The 26,932-nt window shown below is 47.6% G+C and overlaps 1 protein-coding gene and 1 long non-coding RNA gene across 5 annotated transcripts in view; one reads left to right on the top strand and one right to left on the bottom strand.

Moving 5' to 3' along the window:
- ESYT2 (extended synaptotagmin 2) overlaps positions 1 to 26,932 on the bottom strand; it is a 78,131-nt gene that overhangs the window by 50,011 nt on the left and 1,188 nt on the right. For all 4 annotated transcript variants that reach the window (XM_021079028.2, XM_021079029.2, XM_085005018.1 and 1 more), the window contains exon 2: positions 811 to 852. In XM_021079028.2, coding sequence (XP_020934687.1) covers positions 811 to 852 — 42 coding nt within the window. The remainder of the gene's footprint in view (positions 1 to 810; positions 853 to 26,932) is intronic.
- Positions 5,963 to 11,131, top strand: LOC146394849 (uncharacterized). Its single transcript, XR_014833383.1, has 2 exons — positions 5,963 to 9,879; positions 10,883 to 11,131. It is a non-coding gene; the product is annotated as an uncharacterized LOC146394849 (long non-coding RNA).

The raw sequence follows: 26,932 nt of genomic DNA, 5'->3' as shown, positions 1-26,932 counted from the left end.
TTGTTTGTTTTGTTTTTGTTTTTGTTTCTTTTTGTCTTTTTAGGGCCGCATCCGTGGCATATGGAGGTTCCCAGGCCAGGGGTCCAATCAGAGCTGTAGCTGCCGGCCTACACCACAGCCACAGCAACACCGGATCCTTCACCCACGGAGCAAGGCCATGGATCGAACCTGCAACCTCATGCTTCCTAGTCAGATTCGTTTCCGCTGCGCCACGATGGGAACTCCAACTGTATCATTCCCCCCCCCCCCAACTGTATCATTCTTAATAAACATCAGTGAGTTTTAAGAATGGACTAACTTCCAGTGATTATTTTATGGGTAAATCACTATCTACCCATAAAAACATCATTTAATCATCAGTTTTCACTATGTACCTCTAAGGTTACATAAAATACAGAGACTAAAGAGATCTCCTTCAAAGTATAAGCATCTAAAATCATAACCTTCTTTAAAAAGATCACTAGATTTCTTGGGAGTTCTCCCTCTTCATAATAATGTTCCCCAAATTTCACCGTCTGGTTATCATAAAAGAGGTCCGAGCGCCAGCGGATCAGGAAAGACGACACAGGGCCAACAGCCAACGGTGAACCCACCATTAATTTTCTCCCGTCAGAGAAACAGCCTGCCCTGCTTAGAAAAAGACAGCAACGTCTCCGTCATGACTGAGCTCTTTCGGGAGCAGAAGTCAACTCACTGACTCCAAACGTGTTCCCATGCTGTCAACATCCAAATCCCCAAATATGGAGAAACGGCATCTCATCCTCCCGCCCATCCCCACAACAGCCGGCATTCAGCAGAGTCTCCCCTTACCTTATTTAGCCATTCTGCCCTTTCAGTGTCCGGAAAATGAACCTAAGAGAAAAACACACAACGTGACTGAGCGGCTCCTGACAACACTGAGCCGACCGCCCCTCCGCCCATTCCGGCTTCTTTTCTACGGCCACTGTGTGCAAGGCTCCTTCAGCCTCCGCGGGGAAGCCTGGCACAGCAACGTGAGGACCAGCCGCTCTGGCCTCCCGGGCTGAGGACACGCCAGGCCCCTGCCCACCTTGCCCCCCGGAGGCGCGCAGGCTGGAGCTGCTTGTCCCCAGCCCCCAGCAGCACGCCCCCCTGCGTCTGGGACCCGGCTCAGAGCCTTGAGGGTCCCCCCTGCCCCGGGCCTCCCGGCCCGCAGGAGCTTGCACACGCCTTCCAACACGTGGCTCCTCGCCCCACCGTCTCCCACGGGAGGGTCATAAACACAGGTCTCGGCAAGTGGAGAAAATTGTTTGCAGAGGTAGGGAAAAAAAAACCTATTTAGAAAAACGGTGGAGCGCGATCTCCTGGGTGTTGCAACAAGCCCTGCAGAGAAAGGCGAGAGCCCTTCTGGGCAGGGGGCTCGCCTCTGAGAAACGCCACGTATGCCCTGCCCCTCAGAGTGAGAAGACACAGCGGCCACAGGAGCATTCTGGAAACCATGTTTCTGATGACAGGCAGCTTCGTCTGGTCAGAGAAACGTTCTCATTTCTGGAACGGCTACGCCAACCGCCCATTAGCCAATGAAAGACAAGCCCCCACCCCAAGCTCCAGCTGGCCAAGGAGCAGGACTGGGGGGGTGAGGTGTACCCCAGAAGATGGCTCTTTGAGAACCAATCTACCTCTCATGCTTTGCCCCTAATAACAGATGACAGGATGGGGCCCGGGAGCAGCCAGATCCTGGCTGGGGAGAGGCCACTGGCATCAGGTCCACGGTGGCCACAACAGGTCCCCGGCCCCCGGGTCCACGGGCCCAAGCAGAGCTACTCCTTTACGCCACCAGACGTGAAGTCTTTAATTTGCCCGAAGCACAAGGGTGGGCTAGAGTGACTGAAATAAGTTTTTCTAAATAAAGTTAGCTTGAATCCATTTGGGGACAAAACCATATGGATGGCAACGTTCCAGAACGAAGAAAAAGGCTCAGGGGTTGGGAAAGGCAATGCCTCAGAAGCAATGACTCGGGAAAGCACTCTGACGATGCATGCTCAGATCCGGCGTCTGCGTCACTGCAGAGGGGCCCGTTTTGACCTGAATGGAGCCTGAGAATCAAGGACTGCACTTTCCCCCGGAGGCAGGAGACATGTGGAGCTCAGGTGGGGACACCTGAGGGCTTGCTAGACCAGCCAGACTAGGTCACAAAAGTAAGATGTGCCATTTATCTGCAGGCTGTGTTCTGCCGTTTCTTTAAAGTGTAGGGTAAAGCGATCAGCACTCTACCAGTCAGGTCAGCAGTGTGCCAGGTGGTGTCACTCCAGGGCATAATAAGCCTCTCGAGGAGCAATTTCCTGTGAGGTGTGTCTGCATCAAGACAACCCTCAGGGACAGGGAGAGTGTGTGACCCCAGGTTTCTAGGTTACGGGGAGAGTGTGTGACCCCAGGTGTGGGTGAGAGGGCAAGGGTGACATCACATCCGGAGAACTTAAACTGCTTCTCTGCTTCCTAAAAAAAAAAAAAAAAATCTCAAATTTTAAGTGTCCTTAGATAAAATGACGGCAGAATTCAGTCTGCCACTCACCCCTTCCTTCTGCCCCTTTTCAGATTCTTTCTTCTGCACACATTCCAAAGAGATAGGATGCGTCCATACCTGACCCCACACACAATGCAAACGGCCCCTGCGAACACTGACCTTGCCTGTTGCTCTTTCATCCGGAACTCAGCCGTGGTGGTCAAAGCAGACCTCAGAGGGCAGCCTGCAGAGCACGGTGGGCTCTCCGCATGGCCTCACACCTCTGCAGACAGACACCCACGAGCCTCGGTAACCAAGGGACAGGTGCTTCCAGACCCACCTGGGCCAGACTGGCTGCATCTTTTTCCAGTGAGCAGCAGGGTGGGGTCCTCACCGGTGGGGAGTCCTTAGCTCGTAACCCCACACGTCTCAGAGAAGCCCTGTTTCCCTGCAGTTTAGGGGCAGAAAGATTTCCTTCTACTACGGGGGGTGGGGGGAGGGACTCATGTGTTTACAGCGCTTTGTAAGTTTTTAAGAAACACTCCTTGGCTTCTGAGAGGAACTGAATTCTTGCTGATTTCTGACAGCCCATAAACAGACTCCTGAATACTGAACTTCCCATGGAGAGAGCCTGACTAATCCAGACTTCCTGCCCACTTCCAACCTAAGGGAGACTCAAAGGCCAAGGCATCCCCAGGCCCAAAACCGCGGACACATCTGCTTGGAGACCGAATCCTCGGATTTTCACAGGGCCAGGAAATCAAAGAGGGTGAGACCATGTCACCCAGGGGTAACCAGGGCAGGTGCTCTTCAGAGGTGCAGATGCCGAGGGAGGGCCAAGGACAGAGACTAAGTCTTCCCTGAACCGGGTTTCTGGAAGATGAGCGAGGGCAATGTGACTACACCATAAACTACACAAGTAACACCATTTACGGAGTACGCGTTGCTATCTACGTGGTAGGTCCTGGGCTAAGCGAGTCGCACTATCTGAGTCAATTCTTATAAATCTTCCAATAGGAACTATTAATATTCCAAGCTCACGGGACAGCTGCCGGCACCAGACTGGGGATGACAAGCCAGAGTTATCTGCGCGTGCTCTTGGCACTTCGCCACGAGGGGATGTGGAAAAGGCCGGAGGCCACAGTCCACAGAGCCCGGCCAGTCCTCAGGAGGACACGCGCCCATCACAGAGGAAGACCTGGAACTCAGATGCCACACCTTCAACTGTGCGAGGCACCGAGTGACAGCTGCAAGGAGAAAATTTTGTGTTCAACAGTGACTGACTTAGGCCCCAGAGGAGGGACGATGCCTGAGACAGCCGATGGCAAGTCCCACTGCATCCACCCTGTGACCAGCGGTCCCGCTGCTCAGAATCCGTCTTAAAAAGACGATGCGTGCACAGCACCGTCCCTGACAGCAACAACCAGCAGCACGGGGCGCAGAGCCGACAGGCTGAACGAGCCTCTGTGCCTGCGCGGGACGTGCTATGAAGCTATGGGAGCAGTGAGGAGGGGGCCCCACAGTGACAATTTCCAGAATTATTTGACTAACTGCTGTAGAAGAATTCCCAGGATCTTTTGGTGGTGTTTTGTGCCATGGCATGCAAAAGTTCCCCAGCCAGGGACTGAACCCCTACTGCAGCAGTGACAACGCTGGTTCCCAGGCTCTGTTTTTAGGTGAAAATACAAATGAAGAAAAGCAAGTTCAACTGGTTCCCATTCATCTCAGAAGTGGGGTGGGTGAATACATAAATTTTTTTTTTTTAGGAGTTCCCATGGTGGCACAGTGGTTAACGAATCCGACTAGGAACCATGAGGCTGCAGATTTGATCCCTGGCCTTGCTCCGTGGGTTAAGGATCCGGCAGTGCCATGAGCTGTGGTGTAGGTCGCAGAAGAGGCTCAGATCCCGAGTTGCTGTGGCGGTGGTGTAGGCCGGTGGCTACAGCTCTGATTGGACCCCTAGCCTGGGAATCTCCATATGCCTCAGGAGCGGCCCTAGAAAAGGCAAAAAGACCCCCCCAAAAAAAATTTAAATAAGAAAATAACGGAAAGTTTAAACAAGTGCTGCCTGGGAAGGAGAGGGAGGTAGGGAGACAGGAGCCCAGCAGTGGGACTCAGTCTCCCCGACACTCGGCACGCTTCCTCCTCAGGGCAACGCCACTCTGCTCCTCTCCGGGAACACGCAGCTGTCCCCTCCCCGTCGGCACCACGACCACAGGGACAGGCACTTCCATAAAGTGGTCTGCCTAGAGTTGCGTGGTCACCGTCAAGGTCAGGCCCTCACCTCCTGCTTCCCAGGCCACCTCTGAAAATCCTTGGGACAGGTAAGTGGCTCCTTTTCCATCTTCTCAGCATCGGAGAGAATTCCTACGGATACAGGACGAACGCTTTCATCTGCCAACGGGGCCAGTGAGTACCAGGCCTTCTACCTTCTGGTCAGCAGGCAGGATCAAATGGACATGTGCAAACACCATCAGGTGAACTTCTACTTTCAATGAAAGCCTCCATAAATTACAAACATCCTGTTGTGGCTCGGTGGTAACGAGCCAGACGAGCATCCATGAGGATGCAGGTGTGATCCCTCGCTTTGCTCAGTGGGTTAAGGATCTGGCATTTTTTTGAGCTGTGGTGTAGGTCGCGGATGCGGCTGGGATCCAGCACTGCTGTGGCTGTGGTGCAGGCCAGTGGCTAAAGCTCCGATTCAATCCCTAGCCTGGGAACTTTCACATGCAGCACATGCAACCCTAAAAAGAAAAAAAAAAAAGAATGTTCTAACACAGAAGTACTGTTTTATATAATAACTGACTCTAAAATCATGTGAAAATAAATGTTTTATAAACTATATATATATATAGCTTTTTTTGTCTTTTTGCCTTTTCTACGGCCGCTCCCGCAGCACATGGAGGTTCCCAGGCTAGGGGTCCAATCGGAGCTGTAGCCACCAGCGTACACCAGAGCCACAGCAACGCAGGATCTGAGCCATGTCTGCAACCTACACCACAGCTCCCGGCAACGCCGGGTCCCCAACCCACTGAGCGAGGCCAGGGATCGAACCCGCAACCTCATCGTTCCTAGTTGGATTCGCTAACCACTGCACCACGACGGGAACTCCTATAAACTATATTTTAATTTTGTTAGTGAGAATGGTAAGAACAAGACTCTCTTATACATAATCTACTCCAAATCCGATTTGAAAAAGATTTTTCTGAATCATCGAGTTTCAAAGGTAAAGTATAACTATGTGGGAACAAATACTTTGGTGATTAAACATGACTCCTGCAAAAAAACCTCCGAAATGAACAATGTCGTTATTTGATTTCTCTAAGGGAGGTCTGCTGGTGCAGCAGCCACTCGTGGCCATCTCCTGAGGCAGACGCCCACCTATCCCGAATCTCCCCGCTGCCGTAAGGGACCTTCTCTGCTCACTCACGCACTAGGACAGAAACGCCGTCCACCTGCTGTGACTTCTGGTTGTTACTGCTTTTTTGCTACCGTGCTAATCTTTTTTTCTTTCTTTTTTCTTCTTTTTATGGCCACTCTTGTGGCATATGGACGTTCTCGTGCTGGGGGATGAGTCGGGGCTGCAGCTGGGGCCTATGCCACAGCCATGGCGACACCTGATCCGAGCGGCATCTGTGACCTTCGCCGCTGCTTGCGGCAATGCCGGATCCTTAACCCACTGAACAAGGACAGGGATTAAACCTGCGTCCTCACAGAGACAACACCAGGTCCTCAACCTGCTGAGCCGCAACAGACACTCCTGCGCTATTCCTTAACCTATTGCACACATATAGATTGCTCTTTTTGAAAACCAGGCTGAAAAGGCCTTTTTTTTTTTGAGCAGTTACTTAGCTCTGGTTCTGTGCCCAGAGCCAGGGACAGAATGAGCCCTGGCCCTGGCCTGGGGAGATGTGACTGCCAGCCTAGGCAGGAAGGACAGTAGGGGCAGGGGAGGGTCTGCTGTCGCCTCCAAGAGTCCAGAGATGATTATGAAGAAGACAGTTAAGTGAAATGGGTTTGGAAGCATTAGCTGGGGCTTGCCAGCAAAGAAAGAACAGGCTAAGCAAAACCAACGGCGTGTGTGCAGATCTACTCGGGCTGGATTAAGAGAAGGGAGAAAGGGTGGGTACCAACGCTGAAAAGTCGGGTCCAGAGCAGCCTGAAGTGTTTTCTGTGCTCATGCAAAGGAGCGCTGATGTTGTTCCATCGGCCATGGGTCAATGCTGGAGGCTTCGGGGGAGAAATTATGTAAGATTGATTTTGAGAAAATCTGCTCTGGCATCACCAGAGAAGACAGGGCAGAGACACCTCTGCACAACTAAGCTCTCGATGCAAGGGAACGGGCTTATTTCCCTCATGAAAACTGATGTCAGGTGGGTTGTGCGAGTCAAAGTGGTGGCAATTTTGAAAGTCTTAGCAGCAGACTCTCAAGACAGCTGACAATTCTGAGGCTTTTAATTCACGAGGGATTATTTCAAAGTGCCGAAGAAAAAGGATACATGGAAACGGAAGAACCAAATTTTAGTTCTGTTCATGAAGTCACACATCGCCTTCTTAGCAGAGAAAGGAAGAGACGCACGGGGAAAATAAAACACGTGTTTCTAAACCACACAGGAATGCTGAACACGTGCCATCTGGTGTCAAGTGTTGTTTTTTGAAAAACAAGACCGAAAAACCCAGTCAAATCTCCTCTGTTAGGTCTAACAATGAAACAAGTTTTCCTATTTATTACTCACAATATCTTTATAAACTAGAAATATTCATTGTATGAGGACTGAGTTTCGATTATACTGAAGAGTGGACACGACCCAAGAAATCTCTTTTGAACCCTTTCCTGTAAAAAAACAAAGGCATATTTGGGATTTTAATGTGATGCTGATAGGATCAAAGCTGTTTGTGTGGAAGAAATAAACCAAACATACAAAGAGAGAACACAGGTGTTGCCGGGACCCTGCAGACCAGATCTCCTCTAATCCTCACAACAGCCTTTCCGCAGGTCATGCCCCGCCCAACAGATAAGGAGAGGGACACAGGAAGGAAAGTCAGGGGAGTGAACGGACCCGGGGGAAGAGGCCGGGACCCAGAGGGCTCTCAAGTCCTCCCTGAGGCAGTAAAGACGGAAGAAATTCACAAACAGCTAAAACCCTTCCACTTAAATCCTGTGTCCCCATTTCCAAACACGCCACAATGTTTAAGACTGTAACTAAACAGAAGGGCTGTCTTTCTTTAAACAGCATTCCCCTCCAAGACCCTGTTCACCGTCAGCACTTGGGCCCCAGGCAACCTCACGGAGCCAGCAGGCGCCTCACAGGGGCTGCACAGAGCCCTGCTGGAACCGCACCAGCGCCAGCCGCGCTGGAACACGCGGTGTAAGTCAACTCATTCCTCTATCTCGCAAATCTAAAATAAGGTAAGCATCATCTAGGAACCCCGCAGAGAGATGCGTACCCCGCCACCTGAAGCATTCCTGGTTTAGCATCTTTAAGTAACACACAAAGGGTAAGGGATAAAACCATCGCTTTAGAAACCAAGTATCAGGAAGCTTCAAACAGTAAACTGGCCCATCAGGTTCGCTTAGTCCAAGAAGAATTTAAGCTTTGCTCATTTCTGCATAGTCCTTTAGGCGGTGTCTCCAAACAACGACAAAACCCAAAAGTAGAAACCCAACATCAAAAACCCCACCAGGAGTTCCCATGGTGACTCAGCGGGTTAAGAATCTGGCTAGCAGCCATGAGGATTCGGGTGCGACCCCTGGCCTCGCTCAACGGGTTCCGGATCCAGTGTTGCTGTGAGCTGTGGTGTAGGTCACAGAGTCGGCTGGGATCTGGCATTGCTGTGGTGTAGGCCGGCTTGACCCATAGCCTGGGAACTGCCATATGCCACAGGTGCAGCCCTAAAAAGACAAAAAAAAAAAAAAACAAAAAAAACCAAAAAACAACAAAAAACCCCACCAAATTCTTACTGGGGGTAATAACTGGTTCACAGTGGAAGGACTCACTTCATCTGAGACAGCTGTGCCTTCAGAGCCTAGAGGAGGTCCCTGCCGGTCAGCAGGCTACCTCAGCAGTCACCCACTCACCATCAATCCCCGACACCAATCTTTCTACATCATGCAATGAGTTCTACCTAAGTCCACAAATTGAAAAAAATCTAAGCAGGAGTTTTGCTTCCTTGTCTAAAATTAACACATCCGAAAAATAAGAGCAGATGAGGCACGACTAGGAGAACGGAACCATAGGTTCTAGGAAACCTTGAGAAGCCTGTATTTTATTACCTCACAACAGAAACTGTTTCCAGGAAAACGCGAAGCAGTCAACACAAACCTGTGGCCACCTCACTGCCAGTTTACTCCAACAGACCTGACCGCATTCAAAGAGTTCACAGGCTGGGAAATACTGAGTAAAAACCTTCAGACATTTAATGCTGTTTCGTCTGCATACAGATTGGGCTTAAATCAATGCAAATGGGAAAGGGAGGACTCACAGAAAGTTACGACTGCCAGAAACATTTTGCTTCACACACAAACCAACCAAAGGGAGCCCAAGGTGCCAACACACAGAAGGAACCCAGGACTGGGGTGCTGCTGTCAATGATGCGGAAAGAGGGGGACCCCAGTCCCAGACGCTGAGAAATGGTTCTCAGTCCCTTGACCTCGAGTCCATCGACACCTGCAACTCTGTGCCAGTGCTTTGCCCTCAGGTCAGACAGAGAAAACCACGTGTGCAGGGCCTGCTGCGATGAGCTGGGGGCACCTGGGAGCGTCTGTATGGGACTTAGAGAAAAGCCCGTTACAGCTTCCTCCCACTACGTAATTATGATGGGAAAAAAAAGCATTAGAGACACTCATAAATACTGACTTTGGACAAAACCTGCAAATAAGAGGATTCAAACAAATTTTAAACTTGGAGCCGCCAGGACCTTGCAGCGCACCTGCCACCTCTTTGTGGCACCACGGTGGGAGCTCTGCCCATTCCTAAAGACTGACTGTGAGCAGGTCAGGAGACAACGACGCAAATACAAACTGGCACCAACATACACCTGTGCTCTCTGATTTCTCATATTAAAATTTCTTTACCTGTCTCTCACAAGGTTTATTAAACCATCTCTCCCAATCCCCAATTCCAATCTACCCCCCATCTTCTCCGAAGGCTCAGCATGCAAGGAAATTAGAAGAACAGGGTCAAGGCGTCTTAATCTGATATTTTTTCCTAAGATACCAGAGCGCTTTCTCCTAATAGCTACGTCTAGAAAGAAGATGTTATTCAAAGGAGGGGAACGTCTCTTTCAGGCGTCAGATGTTAACAGTATGGCCGAATGGCTCCTTTAGAATGGTAAAAAGAAACTGCACCAAATAACTGGGTGTACCTGTTTCTAGGGTCCATAAAAAGTAGGCAATCAGGAGTTCCTGTCGTGGCGCAGTGGTTAACGAATCCGACGAGGAACCATGAGGTTGCGGGTTCGATCCCTGGCCTTGCTCGGTGGGTTGATCCGGCGTGGCCATGAGCCGTGGTGTAGGTTGCAGACGCGGCTCGGATCCTGCGTGGCTGTGGCTCTGGCATAGGCTGGTGGCTACGGCTCCGATTAAACCCCCAGCCTGGGAATCTCCATATGCCACGGGAGCGGCCCAAGAAATGGCAAAAAGACAAAAAAAAAAAAAAAAGTAGGCAATCAATTCACGCAGTAGATACAGCAATTCATATGTTTTAAAATCCACAGTTACGATTTTCTCAGGGGTTTCTATCAGCTCTACGTGGACCCGATTACTGTGGAAGAGGGTGATTCCACACACCGGAGAGAACACTGGAGCAGGGACACTGAAACACACGGCTGGAAAAGCCATCGGTGGAAGGCTTTCCTGGCAGGAATCACTTTCGAAATTCTCTCCAAGGCCGTTTTTTTCAGGTTAATGAGAAAGCTCATTAGGGCATCTGAGACGCACTGCTGTTCCTGCCACGACTGTACCTGAGATCACAGGTAGGGCGTGACCCTATCTCTAAGGGACCAGCGTAAGGATCACCTTGTGCTTCCTCCGTCACCTCTAAGAACGGGCTGCCGGCAAGAGGAGAGAGGGCTGAAACCACAGGGAAGAGCCGAGGCTGCACCGAACATCAGCTGGCTCAGCTGGCGGGCCCGAGGCTCTTCCTGGCTCAGGGACGGCAGAGGCAGCAGGAGAAGGGAGGTGTCTCTACACCACTGCCTGTGGAGAGCATGCTTATTATCTTCATTTGTTGACTATTTCTTTGTTATGAGAATGACCCTGCCTATTTTTTTAGATCAGCAAACAGGAAAACAAAAATGCAAAAGCTAGGCTTATGGCAGCATACCTTCCATAACTAACAAAGCGGTCCAGATTATGTGAAAACCAATTCTTATTTCTAACTCGCTAAAAAGGAACGTTGCGGAGTTCCCGTCGTGGCGCAGTGGTTAATGAATCCGACGAGGAACCATGAGGTTGCAGGTTTGATCCCTGGCCTTGCGTGGTGGGTTAACGATCCGGCGTTGCCGTGAGCTGTGGTGTAGGTTGCAGATGCGGCTCGGATCCCGCGTTGCTGTGGCTCTGGCGTAGGCTGGCAGCTACAGCTCCGATTGGACCCATAGCCTGGGAATCTCCATATGCCGCTGGAGCGGCCCAAGAAATAGCAAAAAGACAAAAAAAAAAAAAAAAAAGGAACGTTGCTGTGAGGTCTTCTATAATTCTATGTATCTGCTACATTAGACACACTCTGCATCCAGAGAATAACAAGGGAATTTAAGCCAGGACGAACAGTCAATGGCAGAGTCAAAACAAGGGCACTGGAGTTCCCGTCGTGGCACAGAGGTTAACGCATCCGACAAGGAACCATGAGGTTGCGGGTTCGATCCCTGGCCTTGCTCAGTGGGTTAAGGATCCAGCGTTGCCGTGAGCTGTGGTGTACGTCGCAAACACGGCGTGGATCCTGCGTGGCTGTGGCTCTGGCGTAGGCTGGTAGCTACAGCTCCGATTGGACCCCTAGCCTGGGAACCTCCATATGCCACGGGAGCGTCCCTAGAAAAGGCAAAAAGACAAAAAACAAACAAACAAACAAAGGTACTTCCTAACTTCTCCCCAGGAGAAAATGAGACATCCCTTCATCAAAATACTAACATCAAGAGATTTATTTGATGCCCCATATAGATGCATGTTTATGATACTTTTCAAAGGGTTGAAGCATATTTTAACAAAATTCTGTCATTAGGACATTCTTTCTCTAACTGCTAAAATTAAAAAAGAATTCATACAAGTAAATTATTTGACAATCTTGACTTAAAGTTGAGGTTTGGAATGAGATATATCAGTCTCACGAATTAAAATGAGTCAAAAACTAGGAAACATGTCTCCTCATCTCCTTTGCTAAACACATAAGACAATCTGGGTTTTTTAATTGTAAATTTAAATTTAATGCTACTATTCAAATTTACAAGCTTTATGTCTTGACTGGAATGCACAAGAAGATGCAGATGCAATTGTAGCACTGAATTAATCCCACACACTCTGTGGACTATGCAGAAACAACCTGGCATTGTTCTTTTATGAAAGAGAGAAAGAGACAGAGAGAAAGAAAGAAACTAACTACAGGAGTTCCCCACCCTGGCTCAGCAGTAACAAACTCCACTAGTATCCATGAGGACACAGGGTGAATCCCTGGCCTCACTCAATGGGTTAAGGATCCGGCAATGCTGTGGCTGTGGTATAAGCCAGCATCTACAGCTCTAATTCGACCCCTAGCCTGGGAACTTTCATATGCTGTGGGTGGCCTTAAAAAGACCCCAAAAAAAAGAGAGAGAGAGAAAGAAACTACCAGACTGTGAGATTGGGGTTAAAATCCCCTAGATTACGGAACTCACAGGTATAACAAACATCTGCATGGAATCAGAAGTCACAGCATGTTTGAAATTTTACTGTGACTTTTTCATTTCCAAGTAATACGTTTCGTACCATGCAATATTCATTAAATTTTTAAATACTCTTCTAAGGAGAAAAAGCAACTCTGTAAATGAACCTAACATGGAGTAACTTCCTGCAGCATTTCAGACCTACAGAATTATCCCGGACAAATCCACCACTGTAACGTGGGGCGGAACCTGAGAGAGCTCCGGGAAGTTACACTGAGAGACTGCGGGAGTTTTTTGCAGGGGGATGTATCTGTCAGTTTTGTTTTGTTTTTTTAAAGCAAATCCAGAAAAGCTATGGATAAATCTTTGGATTGATAGTTTAAAAAAAAAAAAAAGGTTTTTGTGATACATCTTTGAGCTTAATTTTATTCTCTCACACGGTAAATATCCCAACAGTTATGAGAATGGGGTCAAAGAAATTTACCAACCTAGAATCTCCTCGTTTTCTCCCTTTATTCCTTTATTTATACACAGTAGTGAAACAACAGATAATCGGGCACTTGAAGTATTAGGACATTTTTCCTGAATACTGTTAGAAACGGCTGGGAAGAAGGAGGCAGACGCTGGAGCAATGAGATCTCAAGCAGGTTTATGGACCAAGAGAGTGGCTGGGAGCACTGAACAGAGAGAACCTGGGCTCCCTGAAGCTTAGGGAGCAGCTGCTTATACAGGAAAAGGGGTAATTTCTATTTAGCACATCCTATTTTTAGCACAGGTTCCCCCAGAGAATAAGAAACAAGGAAGATACAAGTTATGTTGCTATACTTTAACAGTTTCTCCAGCTATTTTTGTGGTGAAGCTTTGTTTCATTTTGTACAGTTACCACATAACAATTACAATCACTGGTCTTTATGGAGGTGTGAGGCCAAGGCTGCAAACATCTGCCATAGTGCTTTTTACAATTAACTGAGATCATGCATTTCCGAGATACCTACAAACACCCCAAACCAAAAAACCAACCCTTCAGTTCTGGTATTACAGGGATAATGCAGGGAGAAACGCTATCGCTTACTCCATCACTCTTTGTTTTCCATATGAGACTAAATAATGGCAAGGAAACCTAGGGGACAGAAATCACAAAAATGTTTGTACATCTCTTAGCAAGACCCAAACTCTCCAATTCTCTCCTAGAAAACTCACTATAAATTTCTTCACTATAAATGCATAACCCTATTCAAAAGCCAGTAATTAGATCATAATACCACCCTCAGATTTTTTTCTTTTGACATAATTACAGATATTGCAAAAAAGCACAGAGCCCCTGCTCTCCGCCCAGCTTTACCTCGTCTCCAGCCGTGGTACCCACACCGGGAGACGGACCTGGTGTCCACCACCTGTCCATCGTGTCACCCTCTCACCTACCTACCAAGCTCCATGGTCTACCACGGAGGCAGTCAAAGCCACCAAGACTGCACACTGTCTGATCCACGGACACAGGATGTCCACAACGGGGAAGCCTTGGGACAGAATGTGGACGAGAGGTTGCCGGCCTGAGGAATGCGGGAGGGAAGGAGGCGAGTCTAGGGGGTATGGAGTTTCTTTAAGGCAGGACAAAGACATTCTAAAACGGGATTTTGGTGACGGTTACACAATCCTATGAGTACACCAAAAAACGGTGTATACACTTGAGCCGTGAACAACTCAAGGGTCAGGCAGTGCCGACAGTCTACACAGTCAAAAATGTGCATGTAATTTACCATCAGCTCTCGTTTCCTCCGTTCCAAGCAACCACAAACCTTGTAGTACGTATACTGCACACTCCTGTGGATCAGATGTTTTCCAAAATAATAACAGAACCAAGTAACTCACTCCAGGGGCCTTGAAGTAAATACTAGCTTGATTCCACGCTCTCCGTGAGTGGATGAGCCAACAAACGAGGACACATTAGTGATGCGTTCGGCCTTAAAGCGCACCCTGGACCTCTCACGGATGAAGGGAGAGCAGGGCCATGCCACTGTGGGCTCAAAATGACTCCCAAAATTAGTTAAAAGCCGGTACATACATCGGAACTGAAATATTTGGTGAGGTCACAAAAACACGTGAATAAATTGTGTATTTAACAACCAAAGTCTACATTTCCCTACTTCAGCCTCCTTCACTCCTAATTTTGTATCAGTTTCTTGTACCCTATAAAACACTTAGGTCCCCCTTTAAAGCAGTTTCTTACCCAGTGTGACTTATCTATGCTACTCTGCCTGTCCCCTACCCCCATTTAAGGTCCAACTCCTGGCTCAGTTTCTTAGGGACTTGACAGATCAACTGCTGCATTTTCTTACCACTCTGCAGGTGGAAAATCGGAGCCCTAAAGGGTGGGCATGAGCCAGGGGCCACACTGAGACCAGGCTGGCACTCCAGATCCAGCACCTGCACCAAGCCAGCTCCTGGGCTCCCTGACACAGTGCTGAGCCAAACTGTCCCGTGGGGGGCAGCCAGATTCCCTGCTTCTCCTCACACAGAAAGGGGGCTCTTATTAAAAGTTTTAAAATCTACTTTTTGGAGTTCCTGTCATGGCTCAGTGGAAATGAATCTGACTAGCATCCATGAGGATGCAGGTTCGATCCCTGGCCTTGCTCAGTGGGTTAAGGATCTGGTGTTGCCATGAGCTGTGGTGTAGGCTGCAGACTCAGCTTGGATCCCATGTTGCTATGGCTATGGCGTAGGCCGGCGGCTACAGCTCCAATTCGACCCCTAGCCTGGGAACCTCCATATGCTTTTTAGGTGCGGCCCTAAAAAGACACATGCACACACACACACAAAAAAAATCCACTTTTCAAAACTTTTTTCCTCCTCTAATTACAGCACTCCCAGTGTTTTCAGGCTGTCTCTCTCCTGAAGCTACAAAGTCTAAAATGAATGAAACAGACAGTACTCACCACACATAGACAAGTTTAATAAATGATCACGCTGAATGGGTGTTTCCAGAGTTTACCCAACTTGTGAGGTGCCATTTCACAGGTAAAGTCAGCGAAGCACGAACTGCAAGTTTTCTATAGTGATTTACTTCAAACTCCAACTCCCTTCATCTCTTGTGCTTAACAGTAAGAGCATTCTCCTTAAAACAACAACGAGCCCACCTAAAGTTAAAATATCCACCCAGGGAAGCATTCCGAAATACAATTTACAAGTAAAACTCAACACGTGCCCTCTTTCTCCTAAATCTGTCTCCTCATTCCCCTTCCAAAGTCCACAGTCAACAGAAAACTGTTCTTCTAACTTTCACAGGGCAATACACTAGGAGTTCCGAACTATTTTTCCCTAAAATAACACTGCCTCCCACCTGTGATGATCAGAGTACCTTGCAGCCAATCAATTCTGCTGAGAACAAGAACGGCCAGATGGAACCCGCTCGGGCGCACACCTGAGAACACTGGTGAGCTCAAGGCACGAGGGGCTAAAATGCAGGGCAGAAGGCTCCCCAGGGTGGTGTGGCGACACTGTGGCTGTCCCCCCCCAGGGGTGTGGTACCAGAGGTTGAGAAATCCGGACACACGCGGCTGAGAAGCCAGCTGACAGCCATCTCACACGACCAGGGAGACAGGAACTGGAGTTCAGGTTGGCTGAGAGACAGGACTTGCGGGCCAAGACCCTAAGAGCGTGAGGGAGCCGACCCAGCTTCCCTTCAGGCACCTGCCAAACTCTTAAGCTACAAAAACCACACCAGAGCCGTTGCAAACACAGCCTGGACTCTGAGATGCAAGAGAGGGGACTTGAGGCACAACCTTGGGAGGACAGAACCCTAAAGGTGGGTGTGCCCAGACCTGAGAGGGCGCTTCCCTGCAGCCCACCCGCAGGCCAACTCAGAACCCTACCGGGTTAAGGTGATCCGTGCCCCTTCTGCCCTTGGAGGTTACGGTGAACCCTCTCTGGAGGGGCAACAGACACCCCTCAGGGCAGTGGCACACTGTGGCGAGTTCACAACCCGTTCTTTGCTGACTTCTGGGGTAAATAACTTCCATCATGGCCGGTATCAAGCTCCTGGAAACATCTCACTACACGTGGAGCTGGGAGGAAGTGCACACAATCAGGTGAAGGTGACATCGGCCACCAGGGAATGCAAATCAACCCCCGAGAGGCACCACTGCACATCCATTATGACGGCTCAGAATAAAAACAGAAAATAACGCGTGCTGGTGAGGGTGTGCAGGAATCGAAGCTTCTTATCACATCACTGGTGACAATACAAAATATTCCCACTGTTAGGGAAAACAGTTTGGCAGTGCCTCAAAAAGTTAACCCCCCCCAAATCCAAAGATGAGCTGTTACCTTTCTCCTCTTGCCCCAGGCACTATGAAATACAAGCTATGGGTACGTTCTCTTAAAACTGGCCTTCAGGAGTTCCCGTTGTAGCTCAGTGGTTAATGAATCTGACTAGGAACCATGAGGTCGCGGGTTCGATCCCTGGCCTTGCTCAGTGGGTTAAGGATCTGGCATTGGTGTGGCTGTGGCGTAGGCCAGCAGCTACAGCTCCGATTTGACCTCTAGCCCGGGAACCTCCATATGCAGAGGGAGCGGCCCTAGAAAAGACAAAAAATAAGTAAATAAGTTGTAAAACTGGCCTTCATACAGGCAGCAGGTTCACTCCGTTTCCCCCAACATAAAACCACAATCTGATTCAAGCTGTTAAGCAAAGTCAACACTTTGCAATTGCTACTGGATAGATGTCAAGATCTTGAGGTATGCGAAAAAACAGAGACTGTATTCTCCTTTTAGCTTCAGGTTATATTTGGGTTTTGGTTATAAAACTCAGTGTTCGGACATTAACTTATAAAGTGTTAACAGATCCACGCCTTCACTTGCTAGGCACTTAAATGCTTAGAGCACATGAAATAAATGAATGACCTCAGCAGGCAGCTCTCTTCAAATACGTATAATAACAACAACACAGGCACTAGACAACAAGTTAAAACTGGGGGTAGACAGTCCTGGTAAAATAAGCAATTACTAGTTCACTGTCCCAACACCTCACTAGGTTTATGGAGCAAACTCTACACAAATACGCTGTTAGATGCTACGGCAGATATAAAAAGTCTCTGTCTTCAAACTCCTGATCCTCCGTACAATTACAAGACGAAGCGTGCGTAACTAAAGGATTTAACAAATACGTAGGCAAAGTTTTATAGGAAAACAGGAGGTAAGACTATCCCTCAGATGAGTCACTTTAGCAACTCATTGCTGGCCTCTCAGAATGTGGGGGGCACACCAGAAAACCGGTCACAGGACATACTCCAGTGGAACAGGTGTGGCATGCAGCCAGCTGGATGATGTGCTCTTTCACCGGATTTATCTTCTCTGGATCCACTGTACTCGGCAAAACCTACAAGTACCAACTCCTCAGATCCAAACAGGAAAACAACCGCACATGTGACACAGGTTGAATGAAACTATTGTAGTTGACCCAGAAATAGAATGTGTGCTTTCAAATCCCCACTTGAGTCACTAACTAACCAGCACTTACTCACAAGAGGAAAGAAACAAGGACTGGAAGAAAAACATTTTACAGCATGATGCTGTCATAGTGTCACTAACTACGGTTATGGACTGGATGGGGCAGCGGCTGCAAGCAGAGCTAGGAGAGATTAATCGAGTCTTCCGGACAGAACCTGTTTTAAAGGAGCAGCAGCAAGGATGAGGGATGATAACATAGGCTCCTTGGATATAACTTTACGATGTCCAGAGGAAAAAGAGAGAAGTTAGAAGGAATGCTTTTGCGAGTAAATAATAAAGCATTATGGTAGATAAACTCTCATCAACGACAGAAAATAAACTTTAGTGACACAGAAGCCAAGAAAAGCTCCAATCTCTGCGGCCTCCAGCTGAAGTGGGGGAGGAGACGGCAAGGTGTGTAAGAGATGTGCCTCAGACGGCAGGAAGCTGGCAGTGACACTGGGGCAAATGCACAGAAGGATCAGCCCCTCAGACCATTAACCCCAGGGGACCACGGGCCACCGCTGCGGTTCCAGGCCCACATCTCTTGGCCTCTCCTCATTCCAGCCTCAGGACCACACTTCGGGGCCGGGCTCATTTCAATGCCCATCAAAGGATGAGGACACTAAGGTTCTAACGGATGTGGCTGACATGCCCCAGGGCACGGAGGCAGACGTGGGGGGTCTCAGACAGGATCCTGCATCCATCGGATCAGGAGCCTGCTTCTCGCACATGTGCCCAAGCAGCAACGCCGTCGGGCGTGAGGTGGGTACCCACGAGGGTGGCCCACTCCACTGCCGATGGCACACACCGCTCTGTGCCTCAGGGCTGCCAGGTGACACTGACAAAACCAGTCACATGGCTGGTTATTTTCGGACAAGATCAAGGACAATCCAGTGAGCCTTGCGCAATCTCCAAAGAGCCATCACAACAATGCACTACACAGAGCCAGACACAGCTTAACCAACTTTCCTATCCCAGCAGAGCGCAGCGGAGGAAAAGCTATTTGAAGAGTAGCTGTGTGTGTGTGTGTGTGTGTGTGTGTGTGTGTGTGTGTGTGTGTGTGTGTGTGTGTGTGTGTGTGTGTGTGTGTGTGTGTTGGGGGCGGGCTCTTCTTCTGAAGGTTGTTTACATAAGAGGGTATCTGGATAAATCTACTGCGGTTATTTTAACATCAGACCATTCAATAGCAAACGCTGACTTCTAAAGCTAGACTTTGGCTTATAAATTACCATGCTGCTCTTATGAGTTCAAAAATCGTTCATTTACCCTGGAAAGATGTAACCAATAGCTCAAGCAAATAATCGTTCATAACTGAAAAGAGCAGAAAATTAAATATCTCAAACTCTTAGCTTTTCTCAACATATGTATCTCGTTTTTGGAATCTGTCTACCAGACATAGTGTAAATAAGCACGGCACTCCCATAAAGTAGATACTATTGCAAAAATCAAAGTCATATTTCTGAGGAATAATGACATAATGTCCACAACATAAGGCATAAAGGAAGGGGAACCCAGTACACACGTATATCCACGCACCTCCAGACACACTCAAGATTCAGAAAATCACCAGAGTGTTAATACTGGCTATCACGGGTTAGTAGGATTGCAGGGAACTTTTTCCCTCTTTCTTCTTCAAAGCTTGAAATGTTCTGCAAGGAACACGCATTCTCCTCATGCCAGAAAAATCATGTTTCTAAAACCTGTCATGCCGTAACGTACGGAGGAAAACATGTCTGTATGTTTATTAAAAATAGAAAGACAGGAGTTCCCGTCGTGGCGCAGTGGTTAACGAATCCGACTAGGAACCATGAGGTTGCGGGTTCGATCCCTGCCCTTGCTCAGTGGGTTAACGATCCAGCATTGCCGTGAGCTGTGGTGTAGGTTGCAGACGCGGCTCGGATCCCGCGTGGCTGTGGCTCTGGCGTAGGCCGGTGGCTACAGCTCCGATTCAACCCCTAGCCTGGGAACCTCCATATGCCGCAGGAGCGGCCCAAGAAATAGCAACAACAACAACAACAAAAGACCAAAAGACAGAAAAAAAAAAAAAAAAAAAAAAGAAAGACAAGTTCAAAACAACTTTAAGTTCAACATCAATGACATTTTACAAATAAAAAAGAAAGCATGATAAAAATTTCATATTATTATTTCCACACCTGCCATTTCTGCGGTTATCACCGATGCTTAAGTACACCAGCTTCAAAAAATTGGGTTTTTCGTTTTATTTTATTTTATTTTTTTAGGGCCACACCTGCGGCATATGGAGGTTCCCAGGCTAGGGGTCTAATCGGAGCTGCAGCTGCCGGCCTACCCCACAGCTCACAGCAACACCAGATCCTTAGCCCACTGAGTGAGGCCAGGGATCAAACCAGCATCCTCATGGATGCTAGCTGGGGTTCGTTAACTGCCGAGCCATGATGGGAACTCCAAAATTGGGTTTTTTAAAAAAGGAAATCACTGCGCTGACACACGGGGTGCACCTAAGACGTGCTTTGTTTTGCATCAATACTTTCCTCTCGGAGTTCCCGTCATGGTGCAGTGGTTAACGAATCCGACTAGGAACCATGAGGTTGCGGGTTCGGTCCCTGCCCTTGCTCAGTGGGTTAACGATCCAGCATTGCCGTGAGCTGTGGTGTAGGTTGCAGACGCGGCTCGGATCCTGCGTTGCTGTGGCTCTGGCGTAGGCCGGTGGCTACAGCTCTGATTCAACCCCTAGCCTGGGAACCTCCATATGCTGAGGGAGCAGCCCAGAGAAATAGCAAAAAGACAAAAAAATAAATTAAAAAAAAAAAAAAAGATCAAAACATCTAAAAAAAAAAAAAATACTTTCCTCTCGACATCCCACTGAAATCCACTGAAAGACACCAGACACTGAGCGACGGATCTCAGAGACATCCACCGCAAGCAATTACTAAACTACCTCTCACAAAAGAGGCAAAGACAAGACAGCACAAAATCGAACTTATCCGCACAGCGAGATTTACAAACCCTAGAAAAAAGTTTTCATCCTCATCAATAAAATCTTGTAGAATACACTGATTTAAAGAGCTGAGCTACTATTTTTCATAAATGTACACAGTGCTCCAAATGGCATAATCTTTTTTCAAAAATGAATATATCACTTCATCCACTGAAAAACTTAATCAGGCTCTGCCTTTCTTTTTCCATTTGGTTAAGAATGATTCCATGCAAGACAACTGCTGACACTGCTTCCATAACAACCACACCCCACCCAATTCCAAACGAACAGGAGGTGACTCAGTGTTTAGGGCACGATAAGTGTGACCCTTAAGAATGAAAGGGAACAGTCTCAGTTGGGAAGGTGGGCGGTCGGTGCCTCTGCAACCCCGTGGTGTGCAGCATTCCCCCCCCCCCCCCCCCCCCCGGGCAGTAAACCTGGCTCTAAGGGTTTGGCAGCTGGGGCTAGAGACCTACTGGGCTGCACAGGAGTTTCCATTTTGATTTCCAAGCTCCGTTCCCAACACCTGACGAGGCCCTGCTCCCAGGTCCCACACTCCTGTGCAATAGGAGTGCTGCCGGACAGCGCGGCCGGGCCCGGTCTGAGCCCCTCTCCTCCTCACTCCCGGGCCGGAGTCTCGGTCCAGCCTTCCATCACCTTCCTGACAGCCCCCTTGAGACGGCAGAGCACCTATCACCTGGCTGCCCTTCTGGGCTCCAAGGCTTCCACCTCCCCTCAATGTGCCGGACTTCTCAATCATGCATCTTTTTTTTTTTTAAGTTCTTTTTTTTTTTGTCTTTTTGCCATTTCTAGGGCTGCTCCTGCAGCATATGGAGGTTCCCAGGCTAGGGGTCCAATCGGAGCTGTAGCCACCGGCCTACACCAGAGCCACAGCAACACGGGATCCGAGCTGCGTCTGCAACCTTCACCACAGCTCATGGCAACCCGGGTCCTTAACCCACTGAGTGAGGCCAGGGATCGAACCTGCAACCTCATGCTTCCTGCACCACAACGGGAACTCCAATCATGCACTTTTTATCCTGCTGCTCCCACTCACTCTTCAGTGTCCACGAGTGCATCTTCGCACTTCCCAGCACCAACCACCTCCCACCCTCTTCTGACCCACCACAGCACTCTTCGGCCATCACGCCCCACCTCATATCTACCGAAAGAGGGTACACCCAGGGAGGTAAGGTGACCACTTGCTTTCTGCATGTTGTGGGCGCTCAGATCTTTAAATGGAGAAAGAAAATTCATCTGGGGCAACACCGTCATGGAAGGCAAATAAGATAATGATTTAACAACACATAACAAAAGGCAAAAGACTGGAAATACTACATTCTACAACCATGCTGCGATAGAACATACCTTATACCAAACAAACCAATCTCTAGGCTAAATTTCTCAAACATGTAATTATAAACACCTTTAATTAAAGTGAAGTGTTTAGAATTAATTCACAAAAAAAAAAAAAAAAAACACCCCACACATTTAGGCTATTTACATCTTTTTTTTTTTTTTTTGTCTTTTATCATTTTAGGGCTGCACCCTTGGCACATGGAGGTTCCCAGGCTAGGAATCTAATGGCAGCTGAAGCCACCGGCCTACACCACAGCTCACAGCAATGCTGGATCCATAACCCACTGAGCGAGGCCAGGATCGAACCTGCAACTTCATGGTTCCTAGTCAGATTCGTTTCCACTTCGCCACAATGGGAACTCCTATTTATATCTTTGAGGCACAATGTCTATTTGTTCATTTAGCCAATGGAAGATTAATGTTTAAATGAACATTAGGTTTAATGAGAAAATATTTACCTAGTTTCTTTCTACATTCATAAGCCCTCCCCTTCCATTAAATATTCTTTAAAATGTAAATGCCTCCAAATTTATGTTGGAACAATAATTCTAAGAAATTACGACAGTTTCAGCTAGAATTCCAAAAGCGAAGAGGTTTGTATGGCTTACTTTGTACTGTAACTGATCACCTGTTTCATTTATTTTTGAAACTTTTGCAATTTTGTAATTTTTTTAACAGCACTACTGAGATGTAATTCACTTCACATATTGTACAATTCACTCATGTCAAGTGTACAATTCAATGGTTTTAATCATTCGCCATGTCTGTGATACTATTTAAGGCTAGATATTGCAACCAATGTAGAAATCGTGAAAACCCAGAGAAAATGCAGGTTCACCAGGGTTAAGGAGCGTGCTCCCTCCGCAGTCAGCTGTTCATAACCCGCCGTCACAGGGTCAAGAGCTATACTTTGTGATATAATTTAACACAACATATACTAACATAATATAGTTTAACATAAATATGTTGAATATATTTTAAGTTCACGTAGCTATTGATTTACAGTGCAGTCTTAGCTCTATATACTTTCATCTTGAAATTTCAGTGAGGCCAACTTTCATCTGCAACAGAAAAATCAGCGCATACAACCTGATGGATGCATATATCCCAAAGTTAATTTTTTTTTTAATTTTTTGGCTGCCCCTGGGCATAGGGAGTTCCTGGGCCAGGGATCGCATCCGAGCCACAGTTGTGACTTACACCGAAGCTTTGGCAATGCCAGATCCTTTAAGCCACTGTGCGGGGCTGGGGATTGAATCCGCATCCTGGTGCTGCAGAGACGCTGCCAATTCCATTGGACCACAGGGGGAACGCCTTTCAACTAAAAAACAGATTATTTACTGCTTTATGTTCAGCAACCCTGGGGCGCTCTGTTCTAACTGCATGAGGCATTTAGAGAATGTAACAGAGCAACATGAGGGTCCTTCCCCTCCGTGAACCGCAGCAGCGGTGTGCACAGAAATGCGAAACCTGAAGAGCCACCCCACCCTCACAGCTATGAGGAGGGATCCAGCATCTTCGCAAAGTACATAAGCTCTAGGATCCAGGTGCTAACGCCACAGCCACAGTTAAAAATCGCTAAACCATGGATCCTGATTTAGCTTCAAGTCTGTTACAAGTCTTCCCAAGACTGTTACAAGGCAATGACTAACACTAAGAATAAAAGTATGTGCTCTGGAGGTCCCGTCGTGGCGCAGTGGTTCACGAATCCGACTAGGAACCATGAGGTTGAGGGTTCGATCCCTGGCCTTGCTCCGTGGGTTAAGGATCCGGCGTTGCCGTGAGCTGTGGTGTAGATTGCAGACGTGCCTCGGATCTGGCCTTGCTGTGGCTCTGGTGTAGGCTGGTGGCTACAGCTCTGATTGGACCCCTAGCCTGGGAACCTCCATATGCTGCTGGAGCAGCCCTAGAAAAGGCAAAAAAAGACCAAAAAAAAAAAAAAAAAATTGAGCTAGAGTTAAATTCTCCAGAACTTCCCAGAAGAACCCTGGGAAGAAAAAAGCTCCCCCCAAAGAAAAGCTGAAACATGACAGTAAAATCAACGTAACACAGAAACTGACTATGCTTTAAATCTTTATCCTCAAAGCAATAGAGGACTAAAAGACTAACTGTCATTTATGACAGGTTTGGGTCTCTACTTATGCGCAGCCAGAGCATCAGCATTTACTGGCAGTAGTGAAAACAGGAAAAGGGCAGACTTCACACCAAGTGCTAATTTTTCAGGTAAGAATAGCAGTGGAAAATCATCTTACTCATCACTATAAAAACTCTTCAGGAATAGTCTTCGGCCGCAATCTAATTTTACAGGCCCAGTTAACGAGGGGAAGACCATTGTTACAACGAAAAGGCCAGTCCTTAATCCATCAGCTCAAACCGGCCAGGACCTTTCCCTGCTGATGAAAAGTGAAGAAAGAATAACGAGTAACAATGTGGTTTACACAGAATTACCACATGTTAAGGGGGCGCCATTTTTCGTATCCTACTAGCTCTCATTTGCAGCAGTATATTTCTTCTCAAGGTATTCATATTTGTGAAGCATCTCATTTTACATACCCAGTACGAATTTTTACTGTAACTACATAAAAAGAAGAAAAACTGTCAGTTACCACAACAGTTCATGTTTTCCTCTGCCTCTGCCCTGCTATGAATCACAGCTGTCAAGGACACACTATGAAATCTGCACAAACACATCTCACTCAAGGCAAAACACCAGGCTAAATGTTCAGAACCCCTAGAACCTAGGTATGTGTAAAAGAGATCAGTGCTACCCATGCAGAAATCCTCACTTTTCTCATGCTCAGCTGCTTCTGTTGCTGACATGCTCGCTCGCTGGCTACAGCAGAATAACAAGCACACTTCTAGACAGTGCACTTCTCCAGTTTTATTATGAAAATAACACAAGAGTAATACAATTAAAAAAAAAAAAAAAAAAAAAGGTAGAGGGTTCCCCAGAGGCCTAGTGGTTTAGGATCCACTGCTGTCATTGCTGTGGCCTGGGCCACTGCTGTGGCATGGATTCCATCCCTGGCCTGGGAACTTCTGCCTGCCTTGGGTGTGGCTGAAGGAAAAAAAAAACATCTCCCTCAAAACCGACTCCTAGTGCTTTTCTTGGATATGATCACTGTCAAGATTCATGTGAATCCTTACGGAAGTTTTCTTTCTTTCTTTCTTTTCTCTCTTTCTTTCTTTCTTTCTTTGTCTTTTAGGGACACACCTGTAGCATACGGAGACTTCCAGGCTAGGGGTCAAATCAGAGCTGTAGCCACTGGCCACAGCCACAGTCGAGCCAGATCCAAGCCACACCTGTGACCTACACCACAACTCACTCACGGCAACGCCAGATCCTTAACCCACCGAGAAAGGCCAGGGATCGAACCTGCTCCTCATGGGTATTAGTTGAGTCAGTTTACGCTGAGCCACGACAGGAATCCCAGAAGTTTTCTAAGCAATACACTTTTAAGCACATATGTGTGATATCAGAACAAATATAAATGTGGGATACGCAAATGAAAAGTTTTGGAAAAAATAAACTCCTTACTGTAGGAGGTGAACACCATGGTTCAGCAGTGTAAGTCACGCACAGGAAAAACAAACCCAAGGAAAGAACCTGGGCTAATCACCCTTCCCTTCTGTTTAAAAAAAAAAAAAAGAAAGAAAAAAAATTTTCCTGTCCTTTCAGACCGAACTTCTTTGCAGAACAGATGCTGACTCACAGATATTGAAAAACTTACAGTCTCCAGAGGAGACCGTTTGGGGGGTGGGGGGATGTGCTCGGCTTATGGGAGGGAAATCCTGTGAAACTGGATTGTGGTGATCATTGTATAACTATAGATGTGATAAATCCATTTGAGTAATAAAAAAATAAATTAAAAAAAAAAACTTTTCCTGTCCTTCAGTATAGTAGCAACTGTACGTGTTAATTCATTTCGTGAATACAGTGTGCATTTCACTACTGTTACAAGTAAATCTGATGTCGGCCAAGGGCCCCATAACCAAGTACCCATGAATGTCAGCATCACCAGTTCCTGTGAATCTCAGCCCGGACTGTGCCTACTGTTTTGGCAAGGTACCTACTCTCCGCTTTTAGCCACTTTCCGGAATCATCTAATTTGGTATAATTTAATGTAATTTAATTTGTACGACACAAGACCACCTGAAGGCCCTGCACCTCCAAAGGCGCCTCTGTTCCAGGCTGTTCACACCTTGGTGGCTCTGAGTTCCTGTCCTCTACTCCTTTCTCTTCCTGCTTCTGGTTAAAAGCAACATAGCAACCAGTTACAGTGATGCTTCCAAACACTAGAGAGCCACACACCACCATGTGTTGACACAGTTTAAATCTCTGACGTCCCTGACTTAGATGCCTCTGCAACTGCCATGTGTCGCCACAAACTGTATCCATCGTGCTCCCCTTTAGCCTTGGGCTCGCCTGCTTTCCGGCCTCTGCCTGCCCTCTGTCATGCCCTCCATGGCTGCCTCACAAGCGTCCTGGACTGATAACCCAGCTCACTCCAAGCCTGTTTCTCCTCCAAGAGCAAACAACCCTGCTGACACTCACCAGCTGGTCACCTTCCTGTAAGTTTACAGCAAACCTAACCTGAGCATCATCTATCTTAAACTAAGCACCATATCCTCAGTGCTCCAACTCAACAAAGGATGAAGGAGCCGACTCCTTTAGTTTCCCACTGCTTAAATAAATTAGGCAGAGGATGCTCGAGGAAAAAATAACCAATACCATGACTCTTCCCTTTAGTGCCGATTCCAGAACTTCCCCCGCCCCACCCATTCACACTAGAGTCAAGTTTACCCTCCGTAAAAGT

The sequence above is a fragment of the Sus scrofa genome, chromosome 18 (assembly GCF_054392235.1).
Source record: "Sus scrofa isolate SSC_HxYL_T2T_F1_AM1 chromosome 18, Sscrofa_HxYL_maternal_Yorkshire_Landrace_v2.0, whole genome shotgun sequence".
Classification (NCBI taxonomy): Eukaryota; Metazoa; Chordata; class Mammalia; order Artiodactyla; family Suidae; genus Sus; species Sus scrofa.
The sequence above is the reverse complement of the archived record's forward strand: the minus strand, read 5'-3'. Positions and strand labels throughout refer to the sequence as shown.